Source organism: Neovison vison, chromosome 10 (assembly GCF_020171115.1).
Source record: "Neovison vison isolate M4711 chromosome 10, ASM_NN_V1, whole genome shotgun sequence".
In the NCBI taxonomy this organism is placed as follows: domain Eukaryota; kingdom Metazoa; phylum Chordata; class Mammalia; order Carnivora; family Mustelidae; genus Neogale; species Neogale vison.
In genome coordinates, this window is record NC_058100.1 from 72,066,429 (window position 1) to 72,093,539 (window position 27,111).

The following is a 27,111-nucleotide window of genomic DNA, read 5'->3' on the forward strand; positions in this document are numbered from 1 at the left end:
AAGGGACCTGGTAGTCTGCTGGAGAGCAACAGATGATCAGTGCAAACCTATATATGGAGAATGAGAGAGAGAGACAGGAAGTGATCGGCTCTCTCAAGACCGTTAAACACGGCGAGAGGTACAGCGTGGTGGGGCGGTCTTCGCCGCAGGCCAGTCGGGGAAGCTTCTCTGAGCAGGCGACATCTGAGCTGGGATCTGAATGAGGTGAGAGGGGCAGGAAGGGCGAAGGCCCCCAGGGGGACACAAACGTGGGTCCTGCAGTGTGGTGTGGACCTCGTGGTTGAGTGGGTTGGGGCTCAGACTAAGGGGAGGAGCCCCTTGTGGAGACAGGGGTCCGGGAGACTCAGGAAATGGGATCTCTCTCTACTTGGTGGCCAGGAGCAAAACCTGAGCACCATCTTGATTCCTAACGTCAGCCGGACAGCCAGACTGGGCAGCAGATCCTGTTGGGTCCGTTCCCAAGTGCATCTCAAAGCCGTCCACTGCGCCCCGGCCGCCGTGCCAGCTAGAGGGCACCACCTCCTGTCTCGCCTGGATGGCTAAAGTAGCCTACGTGTGATTGGTTGTCTTCTTTCCCAGCTGCAACACGTTCTCCACAGGGCGTCTGACTCAGCTTCTATAAACAGAAATTGGAGGATATTACCCCATGGCTTGCAGGGGCTTCCTTGCACTTAGAATGTAGCCCTGAACCTTGACTGTGGCCCTCCCCGCCCTCGGTGGCTGTCCCTGACCACAGCTGGGACTGACCCACCCGACCCTTGTCCTCACCGGCCTCCCCAGCGGCTCTCTCCTTGCCGTCCAGCCTCAGCGCCTTCACCTGCTGTATCTTCTGTGCGGAAGGTTCTGACCACCCCGCCCCCCACCACCCCACCACGATCTTTGCCTGGGTGGTTCTTGGTGATCATTTAGCGATCAGCTCAGCACATCCTGCCGGGAGAGGCCCCTCAGCTGCCCGCTACTCACACTCTCCAGGAGTCCTATTGATTTCACTCTCTGAAATCATCTTTTATTTGTGGATACCTCTAGTTCTTGTTCCCCTGCCCCTGGAAAGTTACTTTCATGAGAGCCTGTTCTCTTCATTTTTGAACCCTACCTTTACCAGTTGGTACCTGGAACCTAAAGGTGTTCAAGGAATATCTGTTTAATGAGTCAAAGGGAGGTACTGTATTTGCTTCGTTTCCCCAACACCACCCCCTGCCCCCACCACTAAACAGGCAGCCCATCAGCAGAGCAGTCCAGGGTCTGTGAAGAGGTCAGACCTGAGGGAGGAGGGAGGCTTCCAGGCAGGTCTGATGGCATCTTCAGAACTGGTCAGTCCAGGGAGCTCGCCATGGCTCCCCGCTGCTCTGAGGCCACACCCTCCAAACCCCTCCGCCCCATCCCATTGGACTGCCTGAGCCCGGTCCAGCCTGGGCTTTGGACTTGGACAGATCTGAACCTTAGCAATTCTGTTTCTACCTCTTTGTGGCTAAGGGACCTTGGGCAGGTCTCATAATCTGAGTCTTAATTACTATAATTAGAAAATGAAAATAATAATTATAATAATACCTAACTCACGGGGCTACCTTTACTACCTTTAGTCAGTGCCAGGCTCATGGAAAGTATTAGTAAATATTAGCTCTGGTTAGCATTATTGTTGTCATTATTACTGATCAGTTAGCTGTTATTTTTCTTTCTGTTTAAAGATTTGTTTATTTGAGAGAGGGAGCAGACACGTGAGTGCGGGGGAGGGGGAGAGGGAGAGACAGAATCTCAAGCAGATTCCCTCCTGAGCACAAAGCCTGCCCGGGGTCTCGATCTCACAACCCTGAGATCATGACCTGAGTCAAAACCAAGAGTCAGACAATCAACTGACTGAGCCCCCTAGGCACCCCAGTTAGTTGTTATTTTTCAAGGCCCTTCCTGCCATGTTAGCCTTCAGAACCTCCCTGTTCTGTGTGGCAGCCCTGCCAGAGAGCAGGGGTGAGGCAAAGCTGTCCCCTCCCCTGCCCTGTTGAGTGTGGGCTTGGTAGGCCCCCACCGTGCCCACCCCTGAACCACACTTAACTCGGGCAGCATCTGTGACGGGAGAAACTTCCCCCCTCAGCCAGGCCAGGAACTGCCTTCCATCTCTTTCCTGAAGCTCTCCCTCTCCCTCCCTCCCGCCGTCCAGGTACTCGGTCTGCATGTTATCACCACGTCAGGACCGTGAGGGCGATAAACTCACGCTCTGGAGTGAGTACTGTCTTGGCTTTCAGAAATAACACACGGGGTGGGGGGGCATTTCTCAACCCGAAGGATCGTCTCACCTGTGGTGGGTTCCAAGCACTGTGAGGGAGACGATGGGGCTGGTTCCGTGAGGAGCGGCCCGCCCTGCTTGCCCGTGGACAAGGCCCCCTGGTGTTTCAGCGTCCCCATTCTGTTGCTTCCCCACCTGTGTCTGCCAGAGACTGCGCCCTTCTGAGGACAGCCATCTCTCTGGCTCGTTCCCAGCATAGCCCTGGGGGTGGTGAGGCCTCAGACCCCAGCTTGGGAGGGAGAGCCCAAGCCTTGGAGACGCATTCAACATGCCCCCCCACCCCCGCTGGACTTGCAGCCTCTGCTTCTCTTTCCCACATGTGGGGAGAGGTGAGTTTCTCCCTGGCCCTGGGGCGCAGCCCTTCCTGTGGGAGCCTGCCCCACCTCAGCCGAGGTCCTGGGTCCAGCCCTTTCCCACCATGGAGAAAATAGCAAGAAAAACAGATGAGAACTGATACCCTAAGCTGCAGGCCTGCTGGGACCCGGCCCTGGAGGAGCCCCAGGAAAGCTTTAACCTTGGGGCTCTAGGCTGTCAGGAAGGGCGACAGGAAGAGGTCAGTGGGGGCCTCCCCAGTGAGATGCTGCCTCCTCCCTCCCTCGCACCTGGGTCAGTGTCAAGACCACGTCTTCTCTCAGTGGGTCATTGCCGCTCAGATGTGGGTCCTGGGCAGCCTCCCCCCACCCCCAGTCCTCGGGCTGCACGGCAGCACGGGGTCACCTTGTCCACCCCCTTCCCCCATCTCTGAGCACACCCGCTTTGAACAGGGTCTGGATGTTCCCATTTTAAAGCTCTTAGGAAAGGGACATTCCCAATCTGCCAACCATCCCAGATTTAAGTGACTCACGATGAACCTGGTGCTTGGGAGAGGCTGGTCTTGGAGTCAGGAGACCTGGGTCATTTGGGGCCATTTCTGGGCCTGGGGTTCCTAATCTGTGAGGTGGTAATCCCGTTAGGTGCTGCATCACAGGGTGGTTACAGGGATGACCTGAGGCATGAACGTAAAGGGCTTTGTGAACAATAAACGTGATGTAAATCATACATGCGATGGGCCAGGATGGGGGGCAGGGCAGGGGCCTGGCCTCCACTTCTGCAGCTGCAGCCTGATTAGCTGCTGAGGCTCACTTGGAGACCTGTCCCCGCCCCCCATGGCAGCTGTGTCAGGGTCCCTCAGCCCTGTCTCTGGGCAGACTGATCGCCCCTCCTACGGTCTTGGCCCATAGATTCACCCAGAGCTGCTTTCACTCTAGGATGTGTGGAGGGCACTTTGAGACCATCACTACCAAGCCCTGAGCCAGATATTTGCAGAGCTGTTAGGCCGTGTTGGCCGAGCATCTAGAGATGCTGGAGGTTTTCCAAGTGTGAGTGTTACTGGGGGTTTGGAGGGGTAGGGGCTCTGGCACAGGAATATCCGTGGGTTGTTCACAGACTTTGTCGCGTAAGTTTTCTCATCTGGTCCTTAGTCTCTGAAGCGGGGTCCGCTGTCTCGTTGGGAGTTGATCGAGTAGATTACAGGTTGATTTCCAGCGTGCACACCAGGCCAGCCTTCCTGTCGGGGAGAGGCGGGAATGGGATTCCTTTCCAAGATAGCAAGGATTACATGTAAGAAAACGGAAAGACACACACGTTAACTGGGTGCTTTTGAAGTACCTTGGTGCTTTTGGGGGCACAAGGACCCCATGATCACAAGGCAGAGGAGGGGCCCCAGTGAGGTCTTGGGCTTCTCTAGGTTCCCCCTTTCCCCACTGGAATGAGGAGGAGATTGGTAAAGGGGTTCCGTGATCCCTTCTAGTTCTTGCTTCCTTGATAGGGATCTGGTTTCTCCTACCACCCCTGCCAAGGCATGCCCCTCCCCATCCCTGTAAAGCCTTTCTGGAGCAGTGGGGGCTTTGGAGGGTGGACAGGTGTCCAGGGTGAAAGGGGCCGTAACATCATCGCTGTGAGAAAGAAAGGCTCTGATCCTGCAGCCCAGGACAGAAGAAACCAGAGTCGGGGGGAGGCTTTGCCTTCACCCCCATGGGTCTCAGTAGTGGCTTACAGGCTCAGGGGGCGCTCCCTCCAGGAGCCGCACTGGAAAATAACAACTGGGCAAGCCACTGCACTGAGCTGACTCCTCGGCACAGAGCCGGGCAGGCCCCAGCCCCTGGCATTTGCTCCAGGGCAGCGTCTGGGCAGAAGACCATGCTGGCCGCCCGCTGCACTGGCTTAAAGGAAAGTGCAGAGCTCCCAGGACATTGTGTCGTCCGCCTCTTCACCCAAAATGGGGGTGCAGAGAGGCTGGGATCTGTTCTTACTCCAGGCACAGGGAGCAGTGCCGGCACAGAAGGCACTCGTGTTTGGTGCTCTGCTGAGCAAATGGACCCACGTGTGCGTGCGTGCGAGTGCCTGGGGGGCCACAAAACTCCGTGAGCATTAGGTATCTTTCTGAGAATAATTCTCCCATTAGCGTGGGGATGCAGAGCTGGTGCAGCAGCATAAGCCCTCAGGAGATGAGCACTGTGCTGTGATTGGAAAGGGGAAGGGGAGGTAAGCTGGGAAGGGGAGATGGGGACACTGGTGGGGCAGGGCCGGAAGGAGGGAGCTGTGGAAGGCTTTTTGGCCTAAGTGGAAGAGGGCTTCACCAATGATCTGGCTGTTTTGGATCAGCGTGGCTCAGGAAAGTGCTGCCGCCTTCATGGGGCCTTGGGCAGATCATGTGATACTTTCAACCTCCACTCAGTCATCCGTCAAGGCTTTCCTACCTTGCAAGGACCGTCACGCAGCAAAGATGAGGGGACCAATAGCGATGTGCCAGGCACATGTGACTGAGTTTTACTCTGGTGATCTTATTGATACTACTGCAGGAGGTCCTCTATTATTTTACGTAATGATTTTTATCTTGATTTTTTTTGTTCTTCGTGATTTTTATGTGAACCAGGTTTCCCATCTGCTGCAGGCGGGATGGCCAGGGTGTCTCAAGCTCGGGCCAAATCCTAGATCCTGAAGTCTTGGACCTCTAGCCAAAGACCTGCAGCTCCCCACTCCCTGGGCCCTGGCTGGGAAGGGGCCCTCCTCTCAGAGACCCCTGGGGACTGGCGGAGCCTAAGTGGGGGGACTCACACTCTGCCCTCCCCTCCCCCAGGTACAAGACGGTGGTGACTCCCCGGAGGGCGGCGGTGGCCATCGCTGGCTGCTGGATTCTCTCCTTCGTGGTGGGGCTGACGCCCCTGTTCGGCTGGAACAGGCTGGGGGAGGTGCAGCGGGCCTGGGCAGCCAACGGCAGCGAGGGCGAGCCCGTGATCGAGTGCGAGTTCGAGAAGGTCATCAGCATGGAGTACATGGTCTACTTCAACTTCTTTGTCTGGGTGCTGCCCCCGCTGCTGCTCATGGTCCTCATCTACCTGGAGGTCTTCTACCTGATCCGCAAACAGCTCAACAAGAAGGTGTCGGCCTCCTCCGGGGACCCGCAGAAGTACTACGGGAAGGAGCTGAAGATCGCCAAGTCGCTGGCCCTCATCCTCTTCCTCTTCGCCCTCAGCTGGCTGCCTCTGCACATTCTGAACTGCATCACCCTCTTCTGCCCTTCCTGCCGGAAGCCCAGCGTCCTCATCTACATTGCCATCTTCCTCACTCACGGCAACTCAGCCATGAACCCCATCGTCTATGCCTTCCGCATCCAGAAGTTCCGGGTCACCTTCCTTAAGATTTGGAATGACCATTTCCGCTGCCAACCCTCACCCCCCATTGACGAGGACCCCCCAGAAGAGGGGCCCCACGACTAGACTCCACCTTCTGCTCCCACCTGGCTGCCCACATTGGGGGCATCAGCCCAGTCCTACCTCCCCACTGGTCCCACTCCTGAGCCTTCCTGGCAGGGCTGTGGGGTGTGGGTGCCCTGCAGCTTGGGTCCTGGAGGAGGTTTGGGAGGGCGGTCCGTGGGGAAGGAACCAGGGAACCTGAGGAGAGGAGGAAAGTGGCTTGAGCCTCCCCAGCCGTGTGAACATCATGCGGAGAGCCCAGAGCTTTGGGCTGGAACGGACCTGGGGAGCCTGAGGCTGCAAAGGGGCCATGTGGGCTGGGAGGGCAAGCTGGGGTTCCCATGGCAGTTGGGGGAGCCTGCTTGTCTCTGGTGGTAGTGGGGCAACCCTGGGAAGCCTAAGGAAAGGAGAGGATCCCCTCCAAGATGGAGGGAGGGAGGGAGAGGAACTGGACATCGTGGTCTTGCCTTCTCTTCTTGCTGTGGGAGAAGTTGGCAGAGCCACTGAGAGGCAGGAATCAAGGAGACTCAGTGTCCGCCTCCCAGGACCCTGAGCTCCTAGCCATGCTGGGTGCCTGGGTGCCTGCTCTCCCTGCCCTGAAGAACCCAGGTTTATACTTGGGAGAGGCAGAAAGAGCAGGTCCAGAAATCATTCCCAACTTTTGCTTTATTCTCCACCAGCCCTGGGACCCTGAAGTGGGGTGGGGCTCCAAGCCCCTTAGAGCTCATGTGGAGTTGAAGTGCAGGTCTCACACAGCCACCAGGTGGCAGCACTGAGCCCTTGCTCGGGCCCCGGACGTCCCAAGAAGGGGCCTGGGAGGTAACTACCTGTCCACTGGGCCCTGATGATGGCCTGGACTCTCTTAAGTGACACCCATCTCTGCTGTTTCTGGGCCAGATGGAGAGGAGAGCCCCAGACATGACAACACGAAGGAGCATTAAGCCTGCCTGGGGAGGGGGTGGACAAGGGAAAGTACTGGAGTGACTTGTGCCAGACTGGAACAGGCCAGGGGAGACCACACCGCTGAGGGGGAGGCAGAAGGAGCTTGCTGGCATTTAAATGTCCCCAGCATCCCTGGCACTGAGCACAGTTTTCAGGGGCTTTGGGGCTCTGTGGCACGGTGTAGGCTTTAGAGCATCTAGGGAAGTGTCCACCTTCTGCCAAGCTGGAGGGCGGGGTTTGTCCACAGGGGAGGGGGCGGGTTCTGCGAGTGATTCCAGGCCCCGCCCGTTCTTGGAGGTGGGATGTTCCCTGGCTCCCAGGGAGGGCCTCCTGACTAATAAAGACTGTGAAACTTGATTGACAGCATGCCCCTGGATACCCACCCCCATCACCATCTGAGGGCAGCAGAAGACCTCAGCAGAGGAGAGCAGTGGTGGCCTGGGGGAGAAGCACGGACCAGACCGAACCGGGGCGGGGGCCGGGAGGGGAGATATGGAGGCATTCAAAGCAAGGAAGTTTCCAGAGAACAGTGTGTCTCTTCCTATAGCTATGCTCTCGGCATAGCAAACCCTGAATGTGAAAGCCAGATGCTAAAAAATCTCCTGTCTGGAAACCTGGAAACCCCCTTTACATCCTGAGTCCCCTCCTACTGGCACCTTCCTCCTGGTGTCATATGTGGAGACCTCCTCGTGGTGACGATGCACTCCACCCCCCTCGTTGTGACACAACCCCACCCCCATCACAACGATGCTCCGGAACACATCACACACTTTTATTTGAGCGGTTCTCACCCAGAATGCACCGCTCTGCAGGGGCACTCCAATCTTTGCACCTCCAGGCCCCCTTGTGCCCAGGAAGCCTGGCCTGGGGCCTGCCAGGCCTACTCCTGGCTCCTGGGCTCCAGCCTCTGGGGGAGGGAGACTAGGCAGGTACCAGGGAGCAAAGCCCTCAGCCGTCACCATGGAAACGGGGCTCTGGGGCATCCGGGGAGCTTGATTCTGAGTCTTGTGGGCCTGACCCCCCAGGTCTGCAGCGCCTGGCAGAGAACATGCTTCATGAGCTCAGGGTTTGACAGAGCTGGGCTCTTCCTGTCCTGCTGAAGCAGTGAGATGGGGCAGAGGGACACAGAGGCCCTCTTTCCTTCCCAGGCTTCCCGCCCCAAGGGTCCAATGCCCAGCACTTAGCTCTGCCCCTGCAGCTTTGGGATCCTTCCCTACTTGTCTGGAGCCTCAGAACCAACTGGGAGGGAAAGTGGGACACAGGTTGTTGCCCCCTCTTTGCTGAAAAGGAAACAGGCCCAACGGAATGCCCTGGACTAGAACCCTGTCCTATGTGCACATTGCCAGGGACAGCAGAGTTGTCCGCAGAAGGGACTGCCACCTTCCCCTGTCCCCTCCACCCCCAGCTCTGACTCTGTCCCCAGAGGCCCGGGGCCCAGCCATTTACCATCCTCCTCGCCCAGCCTCCTGTCGCGCTCTTCAGTGTGTGGCTGACGCTGGAAAAAATGCCACAGTCAGAGTGGGGGAGGGGCGTGTCTGCAGGGGACCCGAGTTGGAGGTAGTGGGACGAGAGGGGCTCAAGGCTATACGTCTTCACCCCAGGCAATCGATCAGTTTGGGGACAGACTCTGCTACCTCCATTCCCTACATTGGGCCGTCCTCCCACTTGGAAAATCCTTCCACTAGCCGGACCTCTCCATCTTTACTAGCCCTCTGTCTTGCCTTGATTTCCAGCACCCAGCCTCATCTAGCCTAGCAGAGGAAGAGGTGGCCTCTATGAAGGGACGGTCCCTAGGGAAGGACGTTCCCCATACCTTTCCCCTTGACCTCCAGCCGGCAGTCCACAGATGCCTCCCCTAACACGTTGACAGCCTTGCAGGTGTAGACCCCGGAATCAAAGGGGCTGGGCTTCCGGATTTCCAGGGTGCAGACGCCTTGCTCAGAGAGGGCGCGGTATTTGGGGTCACCCTGGATGTTCATCTTGTTTTTCATCCAGATGATCTTGGGCTAGGGGGGCATGGTCAGAGGAGAGCTGAGGAGGTTGTGGGCTGGGGTGGGCATCCCCCCTGCCCCCACCCGCCCAGGACACAGAGGGGCTTCAGCCCTAACCTTGGGTGATGCTCGGACGCTGCAGAAGAGCTGAGTGCTGTAGCCGGGGGTGGAGGTGTGGTCAGCCAGGGGCTGGGTAAACGAGGGGGCTTCGGAGAAGTCTCGCTCCACAAACCCCTTAGGTTTGGCAACAATATCTGGGTTCAGAGGATAAAAGGGGGCATATTTGAGGTTCCAGGAGTAGACCTCTAGAACTGACTTCATCCATTTTCCTAAAATAATCACTGTAGCTTACATTTAGATGTCTTATTTAATCTACATAGCGTCCCTCTGCAAGAGTGAGTTTGTTATTACTACTTGACAGATGGGAAACTAAGGCCCTTCATGGATGAGTGACTTGCCCAATATGACTTTGGCCGTTTAGGGCTTAAAGGGTAGACAATCACGTGATGACCGTGGCTCTCTGGGCAGAGAGCTGGTGGTTTGGAGGACGATCTTCGCATCAACGAGGTCAGGAGACAAGCCATTTCAGTGTTGCTGTGGGATGCGGGAGCTCCATGGCAGGGAAGCTCTCGGGAGGCTCTCGAGAAGCCAGGCGTGGCCAGCGTGTGGGAATTTAGAGACAGAAGGCCTCAAAGAGGCAGAGGAATGCCGGCACCGTGCCTGGGTGGGTCAGGGAGAAGACAGAGAGGGCAACGGGCAGGAAGACTGGGTAGATGAGATGCTCTTGGCTGAGGCTGAGGACTTGTAACCGAGAGACACACCCTTCATTTCTGTTCGTCTTTGGAGATCTGACTGGTTTTCCTTTTTTAAACAAAAAATGTCTTCCTAGCTCTGTGCAGCACAGGCTGGTGTTAAAAATTTGTGTGTGCTTTCCCGAGCCCACACAGACTCCGCGGTGGGGGGAGAGGAGGCCCGGAGATCGCAGGGTGACAGGGAACAAGGGTTTGACATTTCATATTTGACGCAAGCATGTCACAGGGCTGTGTGGACACAGTAAATACCCCTATCTCTCCTGTCCATCTCTGTGGTGTTATATGAGGGTCAGAAGGCTTGCGTTTGAGCCAACTCACAGACTCTACCTCCCCACGCATCCTGCCCCCCAGAGTAGTTCCCTTGGGACACCATGCGTGAGCCCCTGTGACCCCTGTGATGTCGGCAGCCACCAGCAACTTTGGAATAGACGCGTAGCCTCCCTGGAGACGCGTCTCCTTCCCATGGGTTTGCTCTGATGTGTTTGTTAAGATCAGTCCACCACATCCACTTCTGTACAGTCCCTCGTGGGAACGGGTGAGCATGTGCATTGCTGCGGAGTCGGGGCGCAGAGGGCAGAGGACACTCTGGTGAGCTGCACCCGCGAGAAGCCCACCAGGAGGGGTGCTGATGCCCCCGGACAGGCCGAGCCCAGCCGGGGGCAGGCAGAGGGGGTGCGTCAGGCAGGCCTGACTTGGTTTTGGTCCCGGGCCCAGACCCACCTGCCTTCTGGATGCGGGCTAGCTCCTTGGTGGTTGCGGCCGAGGTGCTGAGCCCGCACTGGTTCTCGGAGAAGACCCGAAAGGAGTAGGCGTTTCCCACGATGAGGTCAGAGATGGTGCAGGTGGTCGGGTGGTAGCGCTCCAGCACCGTGAACCATTGCTGCGGGGACCCCAGCCCGGTCATCCTCTCCTCTGACCCCTGCCCTTCCCCTCCCAGCTCGCCCTGCAGCCCCTTCCTCAGAGGGGCTCATTCGGTGCCTTATCCCAAGGGAGCTGAGCCATTCAGCTTTGGGAGAAGGGGTCCCTGGAGCCCTCAGATGAATGACCTCACTGGGGTCCTCAGAGAGTTCTAGATTCTTACTGCTCCAAGTGTGGTCTGAGGACATGCCAAGTCAGACCTGGGAACTCCTGGGAGGTGCGGGATCTCAGCGCCCGCCCCAGACCTACCAAGTTAATCGGCATTTTAGCAAGATTCCCAGGTGACTCACTGGCCCATTACATTTCCAGAAGCACTGCTCTAGACCTGGAAGGGTCTCCCAGAGGCCCCCTTGCAGTCTTCAGGAGGCAACCGAGGCCCACAGAGGAAAGGGATCTTGCTAAAAAGCCGTACGAGGAGTCAGGTTAAAGATAGTTAGACTAGAACTTGGTCCCTGGACTCTTGGAGGGCTGGGCCTTCCTGGCCACCTTGGCCACTTCCCCCAGCCCCGCCCCACTCTGCTCCAGCAGGCCTCACCCCTGTCTTTTTGTCTGCCTTCTGCACGGTGTAGCCCAGGAGCTCTGTGTTGCCTGTGTCCTGGGGCGGTGTCCACTCAAGGGCAGCGTTGCAGCCCCAGACGTCCAGGAGTCGGATGCTGCTGGGTGGTCCAGGTTTCTCTGCAGGACCAGGGTGCGAAGGCGGGATGAGGGGCAGGGCTGGGCTTGCTGCAAATTCCCCACACCCACGATCTGTCTCCTGTCACACTCCCGGGCCTGATCCCGTCAGCCACCAGCTCTGGGGTAGGAGGTGGGGTCTCTGGGTCCCACGCAAGGCAGCCCTGCCTCCCATGGTCTCATACCAATCACCAGGATATCGATGGCTGCCTTGGCCTCCAGGCCTTCCAGACGCACGGTGAGCTCATAGCAGCCCGAGTCGGAGCGCTGGGCCGAGCGGATGAAGAGGATGGAGTCCTGGTCCCCGGTGCGCACATTCACCCGCTGGCTGTCCAGGGCGTGGCCATTATGGGTCCAGGAGACCTGAGGCTTGGGACTCCCCTGGGAGGGAGGAGCTCTCCGGTAGAGGAGATGCCAGCATCCCCCTGCCCACTCAAGTCCGGGGACCTCCGGAGCTGACCCCATCTGCCCTTCCCAGGAGACGCAGGTGCTGCTCACAGCCTCCCTCTCCAGGGGTCCATTCAGCCCTAGGACCACCCACCCCATCCACAGGCTGGAGAATCACAACTGAGTCATGTGTACAATGGGGGGAGAGTGAAGCTCCCTTGGTGGGTCCACGAGGACTGACCCCCATGAGGATCCTGACAGTTCCAGCGTTCCTCCGACGTGCCTCATGTAGGGACCCTGATTTCCATCCAGGCTATTATCCTGAGCAGGGGCCGCACTTACCTGGAAGGGGATTTGCAGGTTGACTGGCTCTCCCACCTGGCGGATGTAGGTCTGACGAAGGTGGCGGGGGACTCGGATCTTGGGGGCCTCTGCCTCAAAGGGAGAGGCCGGGTTTAGGACAACGTGGGGTTGCTGATTGGAGGCTACCGTGGTAGGTGTAGGAAGCTAGTGGTGAGGGTTGCTGGCTGGGCAGGGGGGATCCTAGGTGTGTTCTGGGGCTGCCTGCTTGTGGGAAAGGCAAAGCTCACTATTGGAGATCCCGGGGCCCAAATCCCCCGAGGCCCTTGGGGAGTTGAGAGCTGGGAGCTTCCAGGAGGGCAGGGCCCCCATGGTGTGAACTAGTAAGCATCCCAGGCACTCCCTTGGCGCCCTGAGCCTGCCAGGCTGGGATTTACTCTGCAGCCCAGGCATTCCTGGGCTCCAGATGGGTCCTGGCCGGCTCCTTGTCCCCCCCTAGCGGGGAGCAGGTGCTGCACCTGCCGGCCTGCGTTCTGCGTTTCGTTCCGGGGAAAGGTGGCCATGCCTTCTTCCTCCTAATCCAGCCCCCTCCATTCCACAGCAGCCCAGAACCTCCAGAGAAGCTCCTAGGAGATCCATTTGCCCATTTCTCTGTCAGGGGCCATATGGGAGGATTAGGATCTTTTCCCTTCTTAAATGAGGCTGGAGCCGTTTTACCCCCTTCACCTCTGTCACCCCTCCCACTACCTTTCAGTCTCACAGTTGGGAAGTCCTTCCTGAAATCTCATTTCAGTCCCATGCTAGGTCGAGGAGCCACCTTCCTGACTAATCAGATGCAAACACCAAAGCCCCTGGACCTTCCAAGGGAGGCTGCAGCCACCATCGTCCCCCCCACCCCGGGGTGGGGACAGGAGCAGGAGCAGCGGGGGCTGCTCAGCGGCAAACAGGTGGCAGCAGTTGGTCAGTGGCACACAGGAGGGAGGGGAGGAGGCGGTGAGAAGGAACACTGTGTCTCCGAGGATTAGCTGTGCAGGCACTTGGCCCTGGGAGCATAAGGAGTGGAGTGCTCCAGGGGCAGCTGCAGGGGGCCAGGAATGCTTGGCAGCTCCAGGTGGCTAAGAAGGGACAGCTGAGCAGCTGAGGATTCTGGACAAGGTCCCCACCCTGCCCTGCCCGTGAGGAGGGCCTGGCTGGTCCCCGTTTGTTCACGGCCTCCTCCCCCCTCCCCTTCTCTCCAGGAAATCCCCTTCTCTCTTGCCAGAGGAATTTTAATGGAGTCGTGGGTGCTGAGTCTGGCTCGCTCCCTCCAGGTTGGCCTTGGAGTAGAGGGCCCTGACCTCTGTACCCTCTCAGAGTCTGATCTCCTGGCGTAGTTCCAGCACCTTCCCGGTCAGGAGGGCTTCCTGGCACCTCCAGGCCAGAGCCCACCTGTCCATACAGTGGCTGCTTGCCCAGACTCAAAGGATGGGAGGGTCGCAGAGAAGACTCCCCGATGCTTGGTGACACAGGAATGGTCCTGTGTGGGAGGCAGGTTCTGGAATTGCTGCTAATAGGCTCAATGACCTCAAGGGAGTGCTTGGGTCCCTTGGGACCTGCTTGGCTTGGAGGGACAAGCTGTCACAGTCTATGATTCTAATCTCCCTGGCCCCATGCTTCCCACATCTCTTGGGCCCTGAAGTTGACAAGTATTTCCCTGAATCCCAATGTGACCTCTCCTGTGGCTCTGAAGCCCACTCTTTTTGGAGGCTTTGTCCCAAACTCTTGGGGCCAGAGGGTGCGGGGGAACAAGAAGGAAGGTAGAGAAGGCCTCAGGCCACCTGCTGGCCTGTATCTCTCTTCACCCTGGGCCCTGGGCTGTCCCCAGAGACCTCAGATCAGCCTAAATGACTCACTGCCATTAACAGACTGAAACCCGATCGGCTCCGGGAAGGGAGCAAGGGTAGGCTTGAGGCTAATGCACCCTGCAAATAGAACTCTTAGCAAAGGGACAGCAGCTGGCCTCCAAGGTCCCCGCACACTGTTGCCCTCTGGGGATGGAGACCACTTCGCAGGCCTGCAGGCTCTCGTCTTTCTCCCACCAGAGACGTGGTGGGATAAGAGGCAAGCAAAGACTTCTCTCTGCTCCAAAATCTTTGGGAGGATCTGGAACCCAGTCCATAGGACACGAGCAGAAAAGGGGCAAAAAATGAGCTTCCCTGGTCGCTGGAGGGATTCCGATTAGACAGGAGGAAGAACAGAATGGCTCTTAGCATTGGGACGCTGAGGCGGGTGACCTGGGGAGCTTGAACTTTCATTTCTGGGGTTCTGGGAGCTCCTCTCAAAATGTTTGGGGGCTGGGCCACTCGGGGAAATGGCCTCTTTGGCCTCCAGGGGTTTGCTACGAGGAACTTGGAACTTTCTTAAGGCAAGATGGGTGATAGCATGTGGCTTGTGCACGTGGGGGTTGGATGGGGGACGATGACTGTCCTGTGTCCTCTGCGCCTTAGCCTCACGTTTCCCTATCTATCACCCGAGTGCCTGGGAAGGGCTGGGGAGCAGGAGATGAAAGGATGGGCTTTACCGATGAGCTTCTGGATGTGGACAGGCTGTTCCAGCACAGCTGGCGGGCCAGTCCCCGCAGAGCTCACCGCAGCCACACGCAGGAAGAACTTGTCCCCCAGAGCCAGGTTCCGCACGGTCAGCTGGGTCACCATCAGGGGCCGGGCGTTCACGGGCACCCACTCTGAGGCTGGAGAAATGGACAGCAGGCAAGGCCCCACTTCGTGACCACCGGCATCCGTCTCAGCGGGGCTTTTCTCCTCCCTGGTGATCTGGGGCAGCTGACCTCCCTCCCTGGGCCTTGCTTCCCCCTTGCTCTCCTTCCCTGACTTCTTGTCAAACGGTATCAAAGATACCCGGTGTGAGAACCCTGGAACGGTGCTCAGAGAAGGTATCGCTAGAGTCTGGAGAGGGTCAGACACACGTGCCAAGTCACACAGTAAGGTAAGAGCAAAGGTGTAAGCCAGGCTGAACTTGGCCACCATGGAGGTGAACAGGACAGGGGCAACAGGAACTGGGCCACTGCCCTGGGTCCCTGTTTCTCTTCACGGTCTTCTCCTCTTAAGTCTTCCCACTCCCAGCTTCTCTGTTCTCCCCTCCCGCTTGCCCTCCAAGCAGGCTCCCCCAGGACTCAGCATCTCCTTCACTTCTCATCAGGGCAGCACCCCAGTGGCCCCGACCCTTCTCTCCCTGTTACTCATTCAGAGGATCCCTGGAGCTGGGGGATGGGGGTGGGGGTCTCCCAGGGGGGTGTCATTTGGATACCCCCCCTGCCTCAGAGATCCATGGGGTGAGCAAGAAGCGGTGGGTGAGCGGGTTGAGGGGACCACTTGCACTTTCTCCTTTGGTATGTCCCCCCCAAAGACTGGCCCAGCTGCAGGGGCTGGGGCTTGTCGCCACGACACCCGCAAGCCCACCTCCCCTGGGGGTACACAGGGCTTAGCCCAGAGCTCACCTCCCTCTTGGCAGAGCTCCAGCACGTAGCCCTGGAGCCCCAGCCTCCCTAGGCTCTCCGGTGGCTCCCAGCTCACGGTCACCGAGCTGTCGCTCACATCCTCCAAGGCGAGCAGCAGCGGGGCGCTGGGCACGTCTGAGGGAGAAGTAGGGGGAGATGAGGAGGTCTGTGGTGGGGACCTCTCCCCTGCCGCACTCCCTGCCATGCCTGCTTCCCTCCTCCACCTGGCCCGCCTCTTATCACCTTCACTTGGAGGTGCGGGTTTAGTGGCTTGGGGGGCTGTGGGGGCCGTGGGGGCTGTGGGGGCTGCAGGCGCCAGGGCCTGAGAAGCAGGCTCCGGTGGCGGCGTGGGAGCCCGTTCTTCCCCGGCAGGCTCCAACGCTGCCACTTCTCCAGTGGGCTCTGTGGCGGGCGCCTTGGCCGACTCAGAGGCAGACTCCTCCGGACCACAGTCGGGGGCCTCCGAGGTGGCTTTCTCAGTCATTGCGGGGCTGGCTGGCAGTGGTCAGGCTGGAGTGTGCCGGGGTCAGTGGGGGAGGAGCTGGGCCTCCAGGGTGCCGGGACACCGAGGTCCAGGCTTATATAGCCAGGGCAGCCCCACCCCCAGCCAAATGATGATTCCCAGCTGTGGGGTCAGGTCAGGCAGGGGGACTGGGGGGCAGGGAGATGCCTCGGCCAGGAATAGCTCTGGGGGAGGAACGCAGGGTCCCTTGAGGAGCGCAGTGGCTCGTCCATCACTCCGACTGGATCTCAGCAGCCAGGGTGTTGGTGCCCGGAGGGAAGGACGGCCCAGATGGGTGAGAAGGGGCATTGCCGAGAGCCAGTGCCAGGGGTTAGGGCAATGGGGACAAGAGCTTCCATCTGGAGAAGGAACCCAGATCACGCTTTTTGTGTTTGGTCTCTGTGGAGCCTGTTGTCCCCAGGGCTTCTCTGCCTGGGTGCTGGGACCCAGACAGCCTGAAACAGTTTTCCCCGGGGAGCGCTCCCAGCTTTGTTTCTGGGATCCCACACTTCCCTCGGCCTCCCATGCCCTGGACACTCTCCCATGTGCTGTGTGGGGTTGAGGGTTCTAGAGCAGGAGGGGATTGCGATATCCAAGGTGGGTTGGAGGAAGATTCTTCCAGCAGTGGGACCCCAGGAAGGGAACCTAAGACTCCCGGTTACTGCTTTTGCTGGAGAGGCTGGAGAGGACCAAGTCTCCCCAGTCCCTGTGACAACCCCCTAGCCCTTGGCAGTGAGATAAAGTCATGAGGCAGAGCTGGAAGGGACCCCAGAGGAAGACAGCACTCTGAAACTTCTAGGATCTTTGAAGCGGGGGGGCGGGGGGTGTACAGGGGGTGTTATGAGGCAAGTACAAGCAAACGTCTACTCATGGATTCATTCACCCAGTAAAACGTTCTGACTGGTAATCATTTAACAAGCCGGAAAAGAGCACGTTTCAGGGAGGAGGGGAGGCGATGGGAGCCGTCATTGCGGGTGGGAGCAGCAGTCGAACACACCCCTTTGGAGAAAGGGTGATGGGATCTGGTAAAAACGGGAAATGGGCGTATCTGCGACCCAGCAGTGACAGCCCTGGAAAGTGTCACCCGTGCCCAGGAGACACGCATGCGAATGCGCGCAGCCGTGTTATTCGTAATAGCCCAAACCTGGGGAAAGCAGCTGGCCCTCCGCAGCTCCCCGTGACCACGTGCCCACCACCTATAATCCAAACTACGGGACAGGACGAGCCAGGCAACCCCAGGCTTTCTTCTTCCAGGGGTTTCTGTAGGTGGTGAGATGCCGAAGGGAGGCAGGGGAGGTCAGGAGTGGCTGCCTCCAGGCGGAGGACAGGGTGTCTGTGCTGGTGGGGTTTTGGGGGGCACTACTAAGGTTTCACTTCTTTTCCTGGGGTGGGAGTTTACACAGGTTTTCACCAGTTAGTAATTCTTTTTCTTTTCTTTCTTTCTTTCTTTAACATTTTATTTGTTTATTTGACAGAGAGAGATATCACAAGTAGGCAGAGAGGCAGGCAGAGACAGAGGGAGAAGCAGGCTCCCCGCTGAGCAGAGAGCCCCATGCAGGGCTCTATCCTAGGACCCTGTGATCATGACCTGAGTCGAAGGCAGAGGCTTTAACTTACCAAGCCACCCAGGCACCCCGCACCAGTTAGTAATTCTTTAAATGAAACATATCCATTCTGTGCTCTCTTTAGCATGTATCATACATCTTGACATTTAAAAGTAAATACACATGTTATTTATTCACAGCCCTTGGCCACATGCAGCTTCTCCCCCTTCCCTAGGGCTGGCCGCATAGGAGCGTGGTTGCCTTTCACGGCTGGCTGTCCTCGCTGTGGAGTGGCAGTGGAGGGCCTGGGTCCGGCCCTGCCTGGGTGCCCGTGCCCTCTGCCAGGTGACTCAGTGTCCTGCCAGGCAGGAGGCGGGCCCTGGAGACCCGATCCCCATCCCTGGCCTCTGACTCTGCAGCTATAAGTGAATGTGACTAACTCTGCCGGACCCTGAGTCAGCCCTGCAGAGCGTCCCAGGCTGGGGGAAGGGTGGCTCTAGGGAGGAGGAGGGGTGTTGGCTGTCCTGGAGGGCTCGTAGCCCCTGGGGGTTTTGAAGACCCTGGTGTGGTGGGATGGGCAAAGAGCGGAGATTGGGGAATTCCTGGCCCCACTGGTCCATGATGAAATGCCAGGTACCACCCTGAGTCTCTGGCCAAGTTCTTGCTTTCTTTGCCTTTAGCAGGGCTGTGACCTTGGGATCAGCTGCATCTGTTCAGCTCCAGCTGGTTCAGATTTCAGGGTGGCCAATAGGTACTTCCTTCCCTACCCCTCAAACTAGTGTCACAGACCACTAGGCCAAATCACAGATGGTTGGAACATGAGGGAATCCGCACATAAATTCTCTTTGATTTTGGAGTGTGCCTCTGGACTCTGGACACAAGGCATGCCTGGGGCCCTGGGAACTCTCTAGCAACCGGATGAGAGCATCTCTACATCATAAAGGCTGGTTTTCTGAGCCCATCCCGTCTCATCTGCATTCCTGGCCCTCTTGCCTGCCATCCCATGTCCCCAGGCAGCCTGAGCACAGCAGCCTCGTCCCTGCTTGGGTTAAGGACTGAGTATGTCCCTTGGGAAACAGAGGATAGAACGCTAGGACATCTGACTTATTTCAGCCCAGCAATGGAAGGGGCTCCTTCAGGTCATGAATCACCTACCGGTCTCTGGGAGTCTCAGAGGAACCTGGACGGCCATGTCTCAACCCCCCTGCGGAGGCTCTGGGCCCAGGCTAGAGGGAGGGTGCAGGAGAACACTGGGGTCTCCTTTTAGCCCTGAACGGCCAGGGTCAAGGGCTCTTTACCCGGGCCCTGGGTTGGCTCCCTACCCCTCCCTACCCCAGGAGCTCAGAGGAGATGAAGGGTTGGAATGTGGCTTCCTTCCCCTACCTGCTGGCCTTCAGGAAATAGAAAAGTTTTCTTTCAATGAGGAACTATGTCAAGAGGTCTGGACTACCGTAATATCTGGAAGGCCATGGTCCACGGCAGATGGATCTGAGGAGGCTGGCCTCTTTTGGGGGACTCTCTGGGGCCCAGCAGAAGCCAGGGTAGCATCACCTTCTGCACCTTCTACAAGCTCCAAACCTCCAGGCCTGAGAGAAGAATCCAGAAGAGACGAGGGAGGGGAGCCCAGGGGGTCCCATGGGGCCACAAAGAGCTGAAGCAAAAGCGCCAACATGTGGGGAGCCCTGGGTTCTGGAGCTTTATTGAGCAGCAGCTGCAGAATTAGCAAAGGGAAGCGGGAGGGGCCATGGGATCCCATTGCTGGGTGCAGGTTTCAAGTGGGGCTTTGCAGAGGGTGTAATTAGTGTGGTGGCTGCTTCGTGAGAGATGTTTGGCTGCTCATGCTGGCCAAAGTGCCCTTTGGCAAGGAGGCCTGGGGGTAAGAGAGTCTAAGAAATCTCCTTGTGTGGGGCTGGGGTCATGGAGCATTTTCACAAGTCAGCAGGCATGTGCTGACCCCGTGTCTTACAGTGTGCTGGCCCCCGGGCCTTAGCCGCCCACGGCCCCACCTCTACATGCTGGTCCCCTGGAGCAGAGCTCAGACGGCTCCTCTGTGGCCGTCCGCGTGGGGTCCAAAGGAGGGAGACTGAGGCTCAGTCAGGCACTCTGCAGGGCGGGCTGTGAGGCTCTGGGCCAGCAGGGATGCCCCCTAACCCCACGGTGTGCAAGACAGAGGTTAAGCTGCAATGAGCGCGTCCTTGATGGCGCTGGTGAGAGGGAAACGCACGCCTGTGCTGCAGAAGGCACCCCGGAAGTCATCCAAGTCCAGAGCCCACACCATGGCGCCAGCCAGCTGCCTGTTTCTCAGGTACTGCACCTGCAGGGAAGACCCAGAGGGGGCAGAGCTGGCTTCCCGGGGCCAGAGTGTGCATGGGGTGAACGTGCTGCCTGGGCCTCTGCCTACGGGAGGGAACAGCAGGCACCAGAGACCTGAACCCACCCCTCCCCCATGACCCAGCACGGGGTGCCCTCGGGTGCAGGGGACCTGACTCTGGCTGCTTGGAGCAGGTGCTCCCTCTCCCTCTTCATCCTGGGACGTGGCCTTGAGAACCTACCTTCTTTTGGACGCTCTCTTTGTCATCGTACCCCACCCACTGGTTGCCCTTGGTGGCATACGGGACCTGCTGGTCAGTGAGTCTGTGGACCGTGGCTTGGTGGAGGAAGTCACAGATCTGAGCAGAGAACAGGGCAGGGTGGCGTGGAGAGCTGGGTGAGATGGTGCAGGTCACCAGGGAGAGGTCAGTCCCCAACCTCTTTCAGCCCCTTGCTTCACACCCCCCCCACACCCCGCTCAGGGCATCCCCCCAGCCCCCAGACCTCAGTCCTCATGCTAATGTATGTAAACCAGATGCAAATGTCCCAGGGTTCTGGGGGTGCCGTAGCCAGAGGACATGAAGGGGACTCTGGTTTGCCTCTGGCATCTTAAACGGGGATGTGGGAAATGAGGGGCTGACACAAGGACTGACCCGAAGCAAAACACAGCAGCAGAGGCAAGGGTCCCAAAAGAACCTGCCTTGGGCTATTGCTCTTTTCTGGGCTGGCAGGAAAATCTCAGCTGGGGCTGGAGGGGTGTCTGGGAGCTTGGTGGTGCAGAGCAGGTGTGCCAGCAGGAGGCTTAGTAGCAAGAGTCCTGACTTTCCCCCTCCCTCTTCCTCAGGTGCGAGGTTCCCCAGAACATATGTTTTTATTCCCAAAGAGACAAAAGGAGGTGGGCTGGGAGGCTCCCCCTCAGGGCCTCTGGGTGTGTGGGGCTCTCCCTAGCTCATACCTCATAGTAGGCCAGGGTCCCTTCCTCCTTGGTGAAGAGGCCTGGCAATCCGGGCCCTGAGATTGGGGCCCCCACCCCGGAATTGGAGGAGGCCAGGGTGAAGCTCCTTCCAAAGGCCGGGATGCCCATCACCAGCTTGTCCGCTGGGGCCCCCTGCCTCAACACGTAGCCCACGGCATAGTCCTGGGAGGGGAGGGGAGGGTTGTCAGCAGGCTGTGGGTGCAGGGCGGGCACGACCTGACCGTTCTCACCGCCGCCTGGACAGGTGGAGCTCCAGGGGTGCCTGCCATGGAGGACTCGCTTCCTTCTGGGAGCTGATAATTGCAGTCGAAAATGTATTTTGTAGCTGCATTCTCGAAAAAACTGTCTTAGGTACAGGAAGCGATTATTACTATTGGCAGCCAATCAGGTGGTTGGCTTAGGTTACACACCAAGTGCAAGGCTCGTCTAGACCAGACTCCTGCCTCTTCCCTTCTGCCGCCATGGAGCACTCACAGATTTTGGGCCTCAGTTTCCTCATCTGCGGAGTGGGCCCCGTAAGCCCTCCCTTGAGGGGCAAACGGTTGGTGTGTGAACACTGGCAGGTGGAGGGTCTCTGTGGCCCCCTCCTGGCCAGCCACCCTCTCCTTCCAGACACTCACGGCGTTGTTGAATCTGTCCGAGCTCGCATCCATCTGGCCTCGGAACAGGGGGCTGTGATGACCTGTGGTCTGACGCCAGGCTCCGTGAAAGTCATAGGTCAGGAGGCTGATGAAGTCCAGGTGTCTGGAGAAGAGAGGTCAGAGGGGAGGCAGGGAATTAGAACGGCTCTTGGCCTCACATCCATCGCCCCAGCACAAGGGGAGAAGGGCAGGCAGGCGACCCCGAGGCAGGCCCCGTAGAGCTCTGCGGTCCACTGTCCGGGCTGCCTGGCCTCTTCTGCCGTGCCATGCCCTGCTGGATTTCCTAAAATCTGTGTCTTCGAGTCCACTGAGACATCAGCCCCGTGAGGCTGTGAACTGCTCATCTCCACGTGCGGGAGAGGGCTGGAAGAGGAGGAGCTGTGGACAGGGGAGTGTCGCCTGCATGTGTGAAGGCACCTGGAGGCATCTAGCAATGCAAAGTGTTATCGCTGCTTGGCTGTGTCTCCAGTGACTAGCGCTCTGCGGGGTGGTGGGTGGGGGTGGGGGATGGGGCATGCCTGGAGCAGAGGAAATGCCCCGAGGTGGCTGGCTGCTTTGTATATCATTTCCACAAATGAATTCATAGAAACTCTCTCAACGCATTAACACAATATCCCATATGAAAACGGAAGGACGGGGAGCCTGGGTGGCTCAGTGGGTTTCAGCTTTCGGCTTTGGCTCAGGTCATGATCCCAGCGTCCTGGGATTGAGCCCCACATCGGACTCTCTGCTCGGTGGGGAGCCTATTTCCCTTCTTCTCTCTCTGTCTGCCTCTCTGCCTGCTTGTGATCTCTCTCTGTCAAATAAATAAAATCTTAAAAAAAAAAAAAAAGAAAGAAAACGGAAGGACAGGGATTATGGTGCCCCATTTGACAAACAGGGAGACTGAGGCATGGAGTGCAGAAGGGACTTGCTCAAGGCCACACATCCAGTTTTTGGAAGAAAGGTGCTAGAAGCCCAGGCTTGTGACTCCACATGGGAGTGCTGGGGCAGAGTGGGGCAGGAGACTCACTGGGATATCTGGGCGATGTCGTAGCCACTGTCGATGGTCACCTTCCCCGCGGACACGGCGGCACTGAGCAGTAGCTGCTGCTTTGTTTCCTCCTCGGCTTCCCTCGCGAACTCAGCCTTCATTTCCTGGTTGGGAGAGAGGCAGGTGAGGGACAGGGGCCCCGGCTGCGTGGGAGGGAGCCTTGTGATAGAGGCCGAGGTCTCGGAGCATGTCATTCCCTATCTGTGGGAACCCCCACCCTGTCTGGGTTTTAGGGGGAAATGCTAGAGCGTCCAATGGGTGGTCCCACTTTGGGCTGGCCCACCCTTCTCCTAAAAAACTGTTTGGACCCGTCATGTCCCCACACCCCACGCATACCCATCAGGATTCACTTGCTCCCTGTCCTGGGAGGGACCATGAGGACTGACGGTGGTCCTCACTGGCCCACAGATCGTCTTGGAAAAGATTTGTTTTTCAGTCTGTGTTTTGTTCATGCCAGTACAGGAGACCACAAAATTCAAGTGGTCTTTAAATTTATATCCAGTTGTCTTTAAAATTAAAATGCTGTTGGTGCTGTGGACAATTCGTTTAGACAGTCCCTCTGCGCCTGCGGTCATGGAGACGCTCGGGCTGCCCTCATCCGAGGGGGCCACATGTCCCTAAGGCTGTGCGTGCTGGTGAGTGTCATCTGTTTGGAAACAAGCAGTGGGAAATGCTGCTCCCCCAGCTAGGTGGGCGCTCTGCTGAGTGACCTTCTGCCTCCAAGGACCCCACTGCACCTCCCACCGCGGTCACAAGACAAGCCAGTTTTTCTTTCCCCCGTGGGTCCCCGGACTCTGCAGCCTGGAGGCCTCAGCGTCCCCCCACCTGCCCTCAGGGGACCAGCTGCCCAAGACAGCTCCTGCCCACGCAGCCCCTTGGAGCCAGCCCACCTCCTCCCGCCCCCGCTTCCCCCGCGCGGCCGGCACCTTGACCAGCCTGGTGAAGTAGCGCTTGTCTCTTCGCCCAGGGTGGAGCCAGGCCAAGTCCAGCCCGTCGAAGCCGTGGGTTCGCAGAAACGGTGGCACCGACTTGACGAAAGTCCTGCGACTCCGGGACTTGGATGCTATTTTGGAAAATCTAGGGCCCGAATCACCCCAGTGGAGTGCTCAGTGTGGACAGGCTGGTGGTCTCGGGCATCTCAAGGGGTTTCTGAGGCCTGTGAAGTGGGGGCCTGAACTCTGAGTTCCAGAAGGGCATGGCTGGGACATGACCCACCTCCAGGCATCTCAGCAGAGCTCTGGAGCGGCCAGTCCTGGGTTCCAGGCCCTGTGCTCATGCCCACTAGCCAAGCGGCCTTGGAAGGGTCATAACCCGCATCTCAGTTTCCTTGTCGGTGAAGTGGGGATAATTAGTGTGTCTCACGGTGCTGTTGTGATCTTGTGATCGATCCCCTGTGATCGTGGCTGGATGGGGTGCCTGATGCCCAGTGATCACCCAATAAGTGGGAGCAAGTAGGGCCATGACTTGCCCCCTTTTTGGGGCCTGCTCCAACCCTACCCACTCCAGGGCATGCCCCCAGGCTCTCCACACTCCCCAGTTTTCTATTCCTTCCCTCTCTCTCCTTCCAGACCTAAGGGCAGTATCTCCCAGAAGTTCTGTGTTCTCAGGTCTGAGAGGCAGTAAGTGGAGCAGCTGTAGGGTGTCAGAAGACCCACCGGCAATGTACTGTGGGCCCCCCTCTCTGGGCTCCAGTTTCTTCGCTGCACATGGGGTGCCCCCTGACAACCATTTGGGCCCCCATGCCAAACCTGTCTTCAGCCCCTGTGGCCTTCTCCAGTGGGTAGGGGAGACCTATGCCTCCTCCCATATTTCATCACTCTCTGGGGATTGGGTCCTACCTTTGAGAACCAAAGTTCCATCCTCCAACGGATAAGAGGGTCTTCAGGTTGGGGTTCCTGTGGGGCACAGGGAGGCAGGAGGGCCAGGTGGAGTGAAGCTGTTGTAACATGGGCCGGCCCCATGGGTGGGAGGCTGTTGCAGGCTTCTAGCATTGGGTGGCAGGTCTTTCCAACCCTTGAGATTCAGGGTTGTAGGAGGCATGGACTTTGGTGGGGGGTGCGGGTAACTCTGAGGTAGGCTGCCCGTTTTTATTTCCCCTGAGCGGGGAAGCCAGGAAATGGCAAAATAGGGTCATGAGTATTTTCCATGTTCCCTCAAGAGGCACCCCCGGGGGGAGAGAGGGCTCCCCTTCCCCAGGGGAGCTCAGCTGGCCTTGCTCTACAGACTGCCTCTGTCATCACTGGGTATGGCCTAGCACATGCCCTCGTCACCTGCTCCCCGCAAAGCCCAGGCCCTCCAATTCCCCAGCCAGGGTCCCAGGGACCATCACGCAGCCTCCTGAGCCCAGGCACCCTGCCCTGGGACCAGCCAGCCGGTCTAGCCCTCTCTCCCCGTCCCGTCCTGGCAGCCCGGGGCCCAACCTTAACTTGAGCATGTTCAGCGTGTCATAGAGGGTGACATCATTCCACTCCCAGGTGTCAAGCTCGTTGTTGCTTATGTTGGCGAAGCTGTAGATGACGTGGGTGCACAGGAAGGGGTCGATGGCATCTGGGAAGCAGCTCCCCAAACCGTCCCTGTACTGCGACCAGTTGCTGTAGTAGCAGACCAGTTTATACGCAGAGCCTGGAGGAGAAGTCTGGGGTGATGCCCGAGCCAGGACGGGGCTGGGAGCCTCTGGCTGAGCCCCGCACTGAGCCCTGACGGGGTACTGGGGGCCGGATGTGAGCCATGTTAGCATTCTCAACACAAGGGCCTGTCTCGGTTCCCTCTGCTTCTGATGAAAATAAGGCCTATTCTGAAAATGCTTTGAATGACTAAATGTAGTGGGTGAATGTGCCGCAGACTATTAAGGACAGGGCACCGTGTGTGGTGAGCATGGGGGCTGGTGAATAAAGGGAAAAGGGGACTCGGTGCAAGTAAAGAAGGCTTCCTGGAGGCAGTGGCTTGGCAGGAGAGGAGAGACCCAGCCCCAACAGCCAGTGTCAGAAGCCCCTGGCCGTCAGAGTGGAGCCTCGTGGAACCTGCAGGGGTCGTCGATCTGGGAGGCTCTGCTTCTTCTCTGCCTTTCTGCGGGAGTGTCCCTAACTTGTAACCCACCCGGGGGGGGCCGCGGTCCCCAGTCCCCCCTCAGCCTGTCCCCCAAGCTGGGGCATGATCACAGCGGACCAGGAAGTTCTTCTCCTCATTCCAAGTCTGCCTGCTGCAGAGCGAGCCTTTTCTGCCCTCTCAGTTATGGAGGGAGAACAGTGGGCATTGCTCGCCCCTGCTGCCCCTGGGCCCATCTGCGGTGCCCACCAGGCCACAAGTCCAGGCCTTAAGTGGACCAAAGCCTTAGAATGGATTTTCTTTTGAAAAATTTCAAATACACAGGAAAATAGAGGATAGTATCATAATCATCCGTATGCATATGGCCTCGGTTTAACAAATGTTACTATTTCTGAGTCATTTGACGCACAGGAGAAACTGGAAAGTTCTTCCCCCTGCCAGGATCTCCTCCGCATCCACCTCCCCACAAAGAGGGGTACTTACAGCTCTGGAGCAGCACCAGGACCACGAAGCCTGAAGAGAAACCCAGAGTCAGAACCCCCTGTGAGGACCTCCTGCCCTCCCTTCTGCTGCTCCATCCCCCACCCGGGCCATCAAGGGGTAAACAGCCTCTGTGCTGCGGCCCCCTGGCCTGTTTGGGCCTCTCAGGCTGAAAACCCACAGCTAAGCTGGCCTTGACCAGCCCCCAGACCTGTCTGAGCCGCCCTTAACACCATCCTGGCAGCGGCAGAGTGGGCCCTGGCGTGGCCGGTTCCTGGGTGCCCAGCTCCTGCGTCCAGCCGTGGAGACAGGGGCCTCCTCCCAGGGCCTCATGCTTCCTTTTTATACCTGTCGCCTTCCACTCCCACGAGCCCCTAGACGTCCCTTTTACGGGAACTGAGCTGTGTCAAGGAAGGAACTACAGGCTGGGATGTGGCCGGGGAGGAGCACTGCGGGCCACCAGAAGATTGAGAAACCCTGGAGAGTTTTGAAAACTTGGGGCAGGTCTCTGGGGGGCATCTGCCACCCACGGGGCTGACGATCTGGTGGCTCCTGGGTGAGTGATCCAGCCTCCTTCCCAGCCACCTTCCTCATTGCCTTCTGCTCCCCTCCAATCCCGTCCTCCCCTCACTTTTCTGCCTGCAGTTCCCAGACTTTTCTGGCTGCCTCTCGGCTGGCATCACCAGCCCTCCACCCAGGCCCTCGGCCAGGTGGAAAGCCGGCACAGCTGAGTTCTGTAACCCATAGCGCCCCAAACAGGCTGTTATTTACTTTCTCCCCAGGCCTGCCACATCCTGCCTGATTCACTCCCCTCTTACACTTTCTTTCTCCAAGCCTGGTTCCCACAGCCTGGTTGCTGTGCTGATAATTTAAGGGAAACCAGGGGAGGAATGGAAAATTAATCCCCCCCCCACCACCCCCGGCTGCTCTGAGGCCTGAAGCTGTTTTGCTTCCTTTTTGAAATTGCAGTTCCAGGGAGAGCGAGGTATTCTCCCGCCAGCCTAGGGCTGCTGTGAAGGACCAAGGACCAAGCTCCAGATTTTCCCCAGGAGC

At 58.3% G+C, this 27,111-nt stretch overlaps 3 protein-coding genes across 4 annotated transcripts in view; 1 reads left to right on the plus strand and 2 right to left on the minus strand.

Annotated features, from left to right (window-relative positions):
* Positions 1-7,311, plus strand: part of ADORA1 (adenosine A1 receptor) — a 31,194-nt gene extending 23,883 nt beyond the window's left edge. For both annotated transcript variants that reach the window (XM_044267640.1, XM_044267641.1), the window contains exon 3: positions 5,397-7,311. In XM_044267640.1, the coding sequence (XP_044123575.1) occupies positions 5,397-6,036 (640 nt within the window). In that variant the 3' untranslated portion in view covers positions 6,037-7,311. The remainder of the gene's footprint in view (positions 1-5,396) is intronic.
* A 1,386-nt stretch (positions 7,312-8,697) lies between these two features.
* On the minus strand, positions 8,698-16,011 carry MYBPH (myosin binding protein H). The gene is made up of 9 exons (XM_044267639.1): positions 15,771-16,011; positions 15,528-15,662; positions 14,595-14,762; positions 12,077-12,165; positions 11,533-11,728; positions 11,211-11,350; positions 10,478-10,637; positions 9,063-9,199; positions 8,698-8,960 (listed from the first exon to the last, which is right to left on the minus strand). The coding sequence occupies exons 1-9, from the start codon at positions 16,009-16,011 to the stop codon at positions 8,745-8,747; spliced, it is 1,482 nt and encodes a 493-aa protein (XP_044123574.1). The 3' UTR covers positions 8,698-8,744.
* Positions 16,012-19,244: 3,233 nt separating this feature from the next.
* CHI3L1 (chitinase 3 like 1) lies at positions 19,245-26,452 on the minus strand. The gene is made up of 10 exons (XM_044267642.1): positions 26,270-26,452; positions 26,062-26,091; positions 24,954-25,155; positions 24,372-24,428; positions 23,460-23,610; positions 22,513-22,637; positions 21,480-21,603; positions 20,839-21,021; positions 20,126-20,242; positions 19,245-19,887 (listed from the first exon to the last, which is right to left on the minus strand). The coding sequence occupies exons 1-10, from the start codon at positions 26,292-26,294 to the stop codon at positions 19,747-19,749; spliced, it is 1,155 nt and encodes a 384-aa protein (XP_044123577.1). The 5' UTR covers positions 26,295-26,452; the 3' UTR covers positions 19,245-19,746.
* Positions 26,453-27,111: the final 659 nt, after the last annotated feature.